Below are 9857 nucleotides of genomic sequence, written 5' to 3'. Positions count from 1 at the left end.
TTCCTTTGCCTCAGAATAAGATTGAGGGATTGGGATTTTCGTGATACAATTGATAAAAGATAAATAAGAAGGAGATAATTTGGAATACGAGAGGAAAGATGAAATGGGGTGAGTGATATTTGAATTTAGTGAATAACAGTGATTATCCTGCAAGTGAGCATGTTGTTTACGCGGGCGAGAAGAAATTTGTGGGGGAAGGGTAGAAGATGAAGAAATTTCTGATGAGATATGTGTTTGGTGGTTACCTGAGGACAAAGTGGAAGATGGTGTGAAGAGTTTCAAGCTGTCATCAGAAGATTGAGTAGAAGCCAGCGGAAAAGTATCTTCATGAAAGATGACATTTCTTGAAACTGTGATCTTGTTTGTCTCCAAATCGAGCAGCTTATACCCTTTAACATGTGACGGATATCCAAGAAAAACACAAGCCTTCGACCGTGGCTAAAACTTATGTCTCTGTTTCGGCGAAGTGGAACCATAGCACAAGCAGCCAAACGTCCGTAGCTGATCATAGACTGGAGCCTTACCAGTTAGTATCTCAAACGGGGTTTTGTTACCAGGCAAAGGAGAAGGGGTTCGGTTGATAACAAACACAGCCATCAAGACACTATCTCCCCAATACTCAAGAGGAAGCTGAGACTGAAACATGAAGGCACGAGCGACGTTCAGTAGATGTTGATGCTTACGTTCTACTACTGAAATTCTGCTCAGGCGTCTCCGGGCAAGAATGATATGACACAATGCCTTTATCTTGGTAGAACAAAGAGAATTTAAGCTCTGGTGCATTGTCTGATCTAACTCCTTTAACACGCACGTTGTACTGATTTTCGACTTGAGCAACAAACGATGGAAACACCTTTATAACTTCATCCTTTGTACGCAGTAAATAAATCCAAGTGGCACGAGAGTGATTATCCACTATGGTTAAAAAATACTTGTAACCTTCCACTGTCTCAACTGAAAATGGTCTCCAAACATCAATATGTAAAAGTTCAAATGTTGAGTTACATATGTTGTTTGGAGAAGGAAAAGAAAGTTTCTTCTGTTTCGCCAAGTGACAAATATGGCAATAAGAGTTACCTTTATTCTTCAGTCTTGTAGTTCCCAAAGCTTTAGATATCAGGTCAAGTCTTGAGTAAGAAGCATGACCCATCCTGTTGTGCCAAGTACCAATATCCACGACTGCATTCACACGTACATAAGCGTCTTTGATGTTCAGCACATACAGGTTTCCAATCCTTTTACCCAAACCAATCGTCGAGCCCTTGATACGATCCTGTATTTCACAAGAAGAAGGGTCAAACATTACTCTGGAGCCAAGATCAGTCATCAACGAGCTTATACTGATGAGGTTCAGACGAAACTCCGGTATGAACAGAACATTCCTAAGAAGAATGTGTTCATTTAACTGGATGCTGCAAACTCCACTGATCTTGATCAGAGAACCATTAGGGAGATGTACAGAACTCGTGATATTTGTGTCTAGAGACACAAAGATCTCTTTATCATGTTGATACCCGAAATCTCATTAGTGTTTTGAGATGTAGAGGCATCGCCTTGACCAGACGTGATGTTGTTGCTTTGAAGCTGAGAGCTGAACATAGCAACAAATTGTTGTATCTGATCTTTGGAGAGATTTCCAATCAGATTATCAAGAGATGCAGACTTCACTTCAGGCTTAGAGGGCATAGGAACTGAAGGAGTAACAGAGTTTGGTTTCTGAAACTTCTCAGGTGTTTTGCCTCTTGGTGTATAACCCGGAGGAAAGCCGTGCTTCTTGTAACAGCGCTCCGCAATGTGTCCAACTTTGTTGCAGAATGAGCAGATCGGCTTTCCTTTGTGAGCACCCGACTGAACATAGCAAATGCTGGACGGAGGAGACTGTGAAACTGGAGCCTCAAACACCTGGAAAGCAGCAGGAGAAATAGCTGTAGCAAAGCTCTTCTGGCTGTCATCTTGATCCAAGATGTTGTAGACTTCAGTAAGAGAAGGTAAAGTCTTCTTCATGATGATTTGGCGGTGGATTACTGTATAAGATTCATTGAGACCATCCAAAAACTTAACAATCTTAGCACGTTCAGCCTTTTGATGAAGCTGAGCTTCCTTCCCACACGTACAAGGGTCATCAGCTTCTTCACAGTTCTCTAAGTTACTCCATAATGTCTTCATCTTGGTGAAGTAATCGGAGAGAGACAAAGAGCCTTGGCGAAGATCCTGGATATCTTGTGTGAGGTTGTAAGTTCGTGGTAGATTAGTCATATGGAATCTACTATGCAAATCATTCCACACATCAGTAGCATCATTTAAACGAAGGATACTACGATAAATCTGAGTCAATACCGAGTTAAGAATCCACGACTTAACAAGGCTGTTGCATCGAGACCAGATGCGAAAGTTCAGATCTGATTCGAGAGGTCGAGGTAACGATCCATCAACAAACCCGATCTTGTTCTTCGCCTCAAGAGCAATCTTCATCGCAGCTTCCCAATCATCAAATTTTGATCCATCAATTTTGATAGAGATGAGAATCAAACCAGGGTGATCAGAAGTATGCATAAAGTATGGAGAGTGGATCAAATCCGTGAGGTCAACACCGATAAGAGCTCGCGAGGCTTGGAGATCCGGACCTGTATCCGCCGGAGAAGCCATCGGAGCAGCACGAGTTGCAAGACGATTCGATCGACGAGGAAACTTCTTCACAGACACCATCTGAGCTTGGGAAAACGTAATCGGAGCTCGAGCAAGAGAAATCACGAAGAAATCGAGTTCAAAGAAGCTATGATACCATATTACGTACAAGCTTACTTGGAGAGGAAGAAGAAGATAATATCAAAATCTTTTCTTATTAGATAAATGATTGATTTACATGTATATATAGTTAGCTTTACAGTTGAGAATAAACCAACTAATCTTACCAAACCACTAAACTGAAATAACCGGTATCTATTTAAACCTATATAAACCAATAAGTATTAATGTTCTTTTGTCTTCGTGCAGTGGAAGTGCTGCGATGTTCATGTGAAGGAGTTCGACGAGTTCATGGAAATACCTCCTTGCAGTATGATAAGTTTCCTGGGCTTCCAACTTAAAACCAATTGGCAATTAGTGGATTGGCCCAAGTCCCTTATATATTACTCAAGTCCCTTTCATATTTCCGATGTGGGATCTTCTCTCCAATACCCTCCCTCGAGATAATGGTGCGTATAACCATTAATCTCGCAGAATCCATCATACCCCCTCCGAAATCATGCTTTATTTTCTAGCGATCTCGGCGGAACTGAGCCTTCTATGGACCATCAGTTAACGGGATGATCGAGCCACTGTTCGGGCCGGATTAATGGGTCAGGGTATTGGGCCGGCTCTGATACCATGATAAGTTTTCTGGGCTTCCAACTTAAAACCAATTGGCAATTAGTGGATTGGCCCAAGTCCCTTATATATTACTCAAGTCCCTTTCATATTTCTCTCCAATACAGTAAAGGTTGGCACAGCAGCAGCGCCGATCAAGCGGTCTGATATTTATTCATGTGATGAAGTATTTATAATCTTTTCAGATTTCTTATTAGAATGATATTGGAACATTCCATTGATGGAAATACAAATATGTAATGATTAAAATTCTCATTATACTCTTGTTTTAAATGCTTTTATGCTTTAAGAGGTATTGATTGTTGTTTTTGAAAATGGTATTAAAAATACTTGATGTCAATAACATTTAGGCCAAATGTATACAATTTGTTTGTTCCTCAAGGTCGATCTTGGCTTCTTTCTCATATCGTTGATGTCAAGAACAGCTTGTTATTGTATAGAACCAGGTTGGTTCAGGTCTTGTTTAACAGCTTTAGCTGTTGAAGACATCCCAGTTGATCATGGAATGGATCAGAGTTCTTGCTGAATCTTGAGGCCAAACCAGTTTTTGGAGTTGGTAAGCCATTGTTATTTTGTCAATGGACTTTCTTTTGAAGTTGTTATAAGTTTGTAGAATACGAAAGAATTAGAAGTGTATCGTTTTGCATAAGAAAGAGCTTGGGAGTTCAATATCGCATCTATTTGTACAAATACAAGTTCATAGTTTTTTTTTTTTTTTTTACAATACAAGTTCATAGTTTTAATAAGAATTTTCTTCTAAACAAGCTTCAGCCTCGGTTGGTATTTTTCCCACTCATGTCCTTCTTTCATTTTGATGCAGAACCTCTCAGCTCCATTCACTGTAAATCCCTGCTAGTTTATCCAGTCAAGTGTCAACATTTCAGAATGCTAGAGAAGATAGTTGAGAGGTTTAAATTACCATGGAAGGATTGTGTTTTCTTATTGCAACAGCTCTTCTCATATAGCTTCTCTTTCTACTCAGCATTATCAGCTCCCCTAGTGTCTGCGGCATCTTCACCGGAAAGCCAATGTTCATTTCATCTGAATCTGCAGTAAGCTTCACCTCTTCGTGCAATGGACGAGTAGAGTCCTGAAAACCCTCAGTAGAACCAGCAGCTTCAGCCTTTTCATGTGGGAGAAGACGTGGAAAAAGCTTTTCCAAGAAGGAAGCTCCCACGAGGCTGGAAGCTCCTGTCATGTAACTGCTCGTACTGTCATCAGATTCATAACCTGGAGATGTCAGGTTGTCATCCGCAGCAATAGCACCTGATATGGGTACAGAGCTGAAGGAGTCGCTGCTTGCGTCATCATAAGTATCGCTGCTGGTTTCAGCCTCCTCACCAGTACCGTACATGGGTGGAGGTGGCAGCGGTTGATCCAACGGGTCAGGTGGGTTGAAATCAACGAAGCAAGGGTACGGTTGTCCAGGAGTTTCTTCCCAGTCGAATGGAACCGATGTAACCAGCTTAACCGGAACTGGAACCGGAGGTGGTAACGGATGAGTAGTGGTGACGGTTTCTGAAGGTGGCTGTGGAAGCTTAGGTGGGTCGTTTGTGGAATAAGGGACCGGTTTACCAGGGGTCTCTTCCCAACGGAAAGGAACCGATGTGACCAGCTTAACCGGGACTGGTATAGGTGGAGGAAGAGGAGGAGGAGAAGGCACGAAGGTGGCAAGTGAAGGTTGCCAGTTCTTCTTTGGAAAACCAGGCCGTTCTTCCCAAACGAAAGGCACAGAAGGAGGCTGTCTAAGTTGTTTTCGAGGTGGTGGCTCTGTTTCTTGAGGTTCCATTTTGGGACGTTTGCTTGTCTAATTTTTAAGTTTGGTCGGGTGTATTTATAAGCTGTGTGGGTTTTAGTCGAGTCAGTGATAAGATGTTGTGTTTGGTAAGAGTCAAACCACTTTGGTTTGAAGCATGCGTTGTTGGATTAGAGCCAACTATTTTCTTTTGGGTTATCATGAATACCACCTAAACCATTTGGTGTCGTGTCACCAGATTTATAGTTACATTTCATTCAACTTTTTTAAATAAGTGTCAATCATTAAACTCACAATATGATCGATCCATAACTCTTTATCATTTTGTTGAAACGAAGAGACCTTTTTGTCAGTCAACATTTGGTTTGTCATAGATATTCATTAATTAGTTCGACATCCACTTAAAACACTTGTTTTGTCAACATATGGAGGCTTTAATATGAATGCAAACTCAACCAGATTTTGATTTCACACAATCATTCAAACAAAAAGCGTTTACTTGGATATAAAACAAACATTTTAATGACATTTGGGGTTATTTTGTCAAGTTTTCAATAGTTGGAGGGTTTAATTGATATTTTTCCCTCCAACACAGCAACCCGACCCAGTTCGAACGAATATCGTCACTTTCGCTTTGTTTAACCCTAACTCTGAAAACCAAAGACACAAGTCGAAGTTGGAAGGATCTGCAGATATGGCGGACGAAGCAACCAGAACTGTAATTACCGAATTTGATTCTAATAGTTACATATCTTAAGGTTTAACATATGTATGTTGTAACACAGGCATTTCTAGAGATTCAAGCAAGCATGATTGATCTCACCGGCAAGCTCAAGCAGGTAATTATCAATCCATCTTCCTTTTTTGATCTCAGCATTTGATTACTTATAATCTGCTAGTTCTTGAGTTGTGTTTGAGCTCGGAATCTGCTAGTTCTTGAATAATCATGATTCAGTCTTGTTCTTAGGCTGTTGTTATAACTGCCGCATTGAATATGATTCAGTGTCACATCGAAGTAATAAGGCTCTTGTTTCCAGTGGTAGATTTTTGCTTATTGTTTTTGTGAAATATAAAAGGTAAGATTTAAAAAAAAACACAGTGTACTTGTAGTTTTGTTTCCTAGGTCCTGACATATATATGTATGGTAATCAAACTGATAGTATATGTATGTGAATGTGTGTATTACGTCTATTAGGTGCAGACTCAGATGCGCAACAAAGAGGGAGATAGAAAACGTGCTTACTTAACCTTGGAGGAGCTACGCCCTTTGCCTCCACATACCAACACCTACAAGTCTATAGGCATCCTCTCTCTCTCTCTCTCTGGTTGAGTAGCTTCTTCTTCTTTTGTCTAACTTGTAGTTCTGGTCTTTGTTTTTCAGGAAGAACGTGAGTGGTTTAACCTAATAATCCTTTCAACTTTTCCAAGGATGATATATAGTTTTTGCTTCATTAACAGGTTTCTTCTAGAGCCCAAGACTGTACTAGAGGGTGAGCAAGAGCAGAAACTCAAGGATAGTGAGGCTACAATTGCTTCTCTTCAGGTACACATCCGTTTAATGATTTGATTAGTTATATTAGGAGAAAGCGTTAAACTGATGGTTGTGTATTGACATATTTTGCGGTGGATGATTGATGTCAGACATCAAGGGAAAACTTGGAGAAGAAGATCGCAGAGGTGGAGAACAACTTGAGGGAGTTGTTGCAGCAAGAACCGGGCATTACTCGTCAGATTATGTCCATGTCTATGTAACTTCTTTTGTATTTTTAACCCCACAAACCTTGAACAAATATGTGTGTTGGTTCTTCTTTTTATCAGAGTTTCTGTGTTTGAATCGATAAGATGATGATTTGTTAAAAGGTTTTTGTTAACTCTTTGATATTGGTATTGCAAATAAACCGAGGTGAAATGAAAAAAAAAGAAGCTGTAACCAAATCATTTGGTAACCTATAAGCTCATAAGTCAAACCAACCCATGAAACTACTAACGCATATTCTTACCTAAAACCACACAAAACATCACTTGTGTTCTCTCTTCTCTATACTCAAATCAAAGGAAGAGGATTTATCATCTTATGAAATTTAGGGGAGTTTGTTGTGTAAGTTATCTTGGGTGCACGATAATTCAAACGTACGGTGTGTTTTTTTACGATTACCGAATTCTCTAGTAAAGTATCTCACTAGTCACTAGTTTCATTCTTGCAACATGCCTGCAGATGTTACCTTTTTTTTTGTCATCTGTTGAATTTATTAGAACATTTGATCACAAGGAATGCAATCCTTTCAGAGCCAAAAGTCAGGAATTAGAAACTGCATATCCTGAAGACAAAGCCCCATAATGGAGAAGCATACTAACACATTCGAAATATGAAACTAAACCACATACTGAAATAAAAGAGACCACTTGCGGTGCTTACGGAAGCGAAGAAGCTGATATTCAAGTCCATAGCAACGACAATCAAACGACCATTACGAAGGACCTAGAGATGCTCGAGCTGACCACAAGAACCACAGACTTGAGAAGACCATAAACCAGCACAGGTCACAACCATAAACCCAAAGAGTACAAGCTCGGCAGAACAATCGCAAGACCAAAGCGCAAACAGAACCAATAACTACGAGCCACACGACTGGCACCAGGAACCAGAGACACGAGTAAGCAAGGCACAAGACCGAATCTTGAAACTCCACGAGGGGAAAACGCCAAAAGGACCAACAGCTCTTACACGCGGACACTCTTGTACCCAAGCTCAACCATCTACAAGCAAGAGAGTGGTCACCTCCTCGCAAGAGAAGAGCTGTAGATCGAAACCACTGCTTCGTCTTGATACTTCAATCCACAACACAATGGAAGAGAGGAAGCAAGTAGATGCCTCCACAGCGAAATACCATCCAAAGTACGAACCCCACAAACGAGACCTTGACAAACACCGTCCACCAACACCTAGATAAGAAGAGAAGACACGCAGTAGCAACCAAGTTCCAACAAGCTACGACTACCAGAAGAAAAGGGACCAGGAAGAATCCATGCCCGGAATATATAGCCCCGCCACATAATAACCCGTCGATATGGCTCCTGAAACCCGCTAGACTCCAATATAAGGACAAGACAATCTCAGACCCATACAAGAGAGCCATACACAGGATAAACTCCGGGATAGCAGAGACCAACGAACTTTATCGGTGACAGATCCCGAACAAGCAACCTAAGACCACCGCAAAGCCCTCGCCGGTGACTACCCTTTCGCTTCTCCAAATCGTCTCAAGAAACTTAGATCCAGGAGAGCCCACCTCGTAACAAGGACGACAGACTCCACTGAACCTGTTCACAACCACCGTTTTGTCTACGACGGAACTCTTCAAACGACAGAAAGAGACTAAATAAATCAAACTGGACCGGCGGTGGTGCTAACAGAGCCACCACGCGCCGGTCATCGGAGTTTCAGCGGAGGCTTGCTACAGGAGAGATGGGGAGCGTGAGAGAGAAGAGTGGTCTAAACCAAAAATATTAGGTAGCGAAAAACCTCTTCCTAGCAATGCGATCTTTTTGTATAGAGATAGGAAGTGCGCAGGGCTGGTCCTGACATTTATAGAAAGTTCTTTTGTTCAGTATTATTTACCAAAGACAGTAACATAAAAGCTGATATGATACATTGCATCAAAAAAGTCACAACAAACTCTTGAGAAACAATCTAACCCTTTACAAAATATAATCCCACAAATATGATTACAAGAAAATCAATGATGAAGTCCACACTGAAATTTGGTTGGATGTTGCCAATATATTGATATCAAATGATCTTGTTCCATGCTTTTTAAAAATGGAAATGTTTTCCCGCATCGTACAGGCTGCAACATGCTGCAGCCACCTTCATTGCTTACATTTTAAAATTTCTCCAGATAAAAATATATCTTTTTCTTTAGTTAAACCTGTTCCGAAATAGATTTCTTCCGAAACGTTTACTCTAGAACCCATCAAACAATATGCGATAACCATTACAACAAAAATCCAAGTAAAACGAATATATTTCCCATTATAAAAGCCGGTGGAAAAAAATATCCCTGAAAAGTTAGAGAAAAACAGTCAAAATGAAGGTAAAATACTAGAAAACGAAAAAGAAGATACTATCGAACCAGAAATCCTATTGCGGTTTATAGAGTTAGAAGCGACAAAAAAACTTTCGGCCCCTTAATATTTGGGGAATTTGCCAAATATGACTCAAAACTTGACTTTGATTGCAAAAATATACTTAAACTTGAATCAAATGCAAAAATAACCCAAAAGCCTTGTGAAATTACAGTTAGCCCCTTGTGAACAAACAAAAAAACATAATTCATTTTTACGAATATAGCCCCGGAAAGTCTTCTGAGTCTTCTGAGATATTGTACGTCATATAGACGACGTCTATGAAAGTCTTCTGGTATAGTTGATCTTAAAAATAATTTATAAAAAAATTTAAAAATATTTTGACAAGTGAAAAATTAAAATCATGTAATTATAAACAATTTTAAGTGATATAAATTAAGATATAATAAAATTGAATGGTTTTCAACATAGATGAGTGAAATTAGTTAATCATGATATTCTTTGGCTTAGGGTTTGACAACATATGTTGTAGTATTCTTATGGTTAGATTTTGGAAAGCTTAAATGGTTTTTTGAAAAATTAAAATTTTACATATATGTGTTTATTTCTGTGTATAGTAAACACCTTTTAAGTTTAATTTGATTTTATG

General features: G+C 39.8%; 2 protein-coding genes across 5 annotated transcripts; one reads left to right on the top strand and one right to left on the bottom strand.

Annotated features, from left to right (window-relative positions):
* Positions 1-4007: 4007 nt before the first annotated feature.
* On the bottom strand, positions 4008-5169 carry LOC106316510 (proline-rich receptor-like protein kinase PERK2). Of its 2 annotated transcripts, none has more exons than XM_013754413.1 (2): positions 4286-5169; positions 4008-4215 (listed from the first exon to the last, which is right to left on the bottom strand). In XM_013754413.1, the coding sequence occupies exons 1-2, from the start codon at positions 5153-5155 to the stop codon at positions 4123-4125; spliced, it is 963 nt and encodes a 320-aa protein (XP_013609867.1). In that variant the 5' UTR covers positions 5156-5169; the 3' UTR covers positions 4008-4122. The 2 variants fall into 2 exon arrangements, with proteins under 2 accessions (XP_013609867.1, XP_013609868.1); XM_013754414.1 differs by having other exon boundaries at positions 4121-4205.
* Positions 5170-5725: 556 nt separating this feature from the next.
* LOC106313912 (probable prefoldin subunit 1) lies at positions 5726-7003 on the top strand. Of its 3 annotated transcripts, XM_013751847.1 has the most exons (7): positions 5726-5840; positions 5908-5961; positions 6318-6423; positions 6504-6510; positions 6581-6665; positions 6764-6776; positions 6874-7003. In XM_013751847.1, the coding sequence occupies exons 1-7, from the start codon at positions 5817-5819 to the stop codon at positions 6966-6968; spliced, it is 384 nt and encodes a 127-aa protein (XP_013607301.1). In that variant the 5' UTR covers positions 5726-5816; the 3' UTR covers positions 6969-7003. The 3 variants fall into 3 exon arrangements, with proteins under 3 accessions (XP_013607301.1, XP_013607300.1, XP_013607302.1); XM_013751846.1 differs by having other exon boundaries at positions 6764-7003; XM_013751848.1 differs by lacking the exon at positions 6504-6510 and having other exon boundaries at positions 6318-6415; positions 6764-7003.
* Positions 7004-9857: the final 2854 nt, after the last annotated feature.

This window comes from Brassica oleracea, chromosome C9 (assembly GCF_000695525.1).
Source record: "Brassica oleracea var. oleracea cultivar TO1000 chromosome C9, BOL, whole genome shotgun sequence".
NCBI classification, from domain to species: Eukaryota; Viridiplantae; Streptophyta; class Magnoliopsida; order Brassicales; family Brassicaceae; genus Brassica; species Brassica oleracea.
This window is presented reverse-complemented; position numbering and strand designations above follow the sequence as displayed.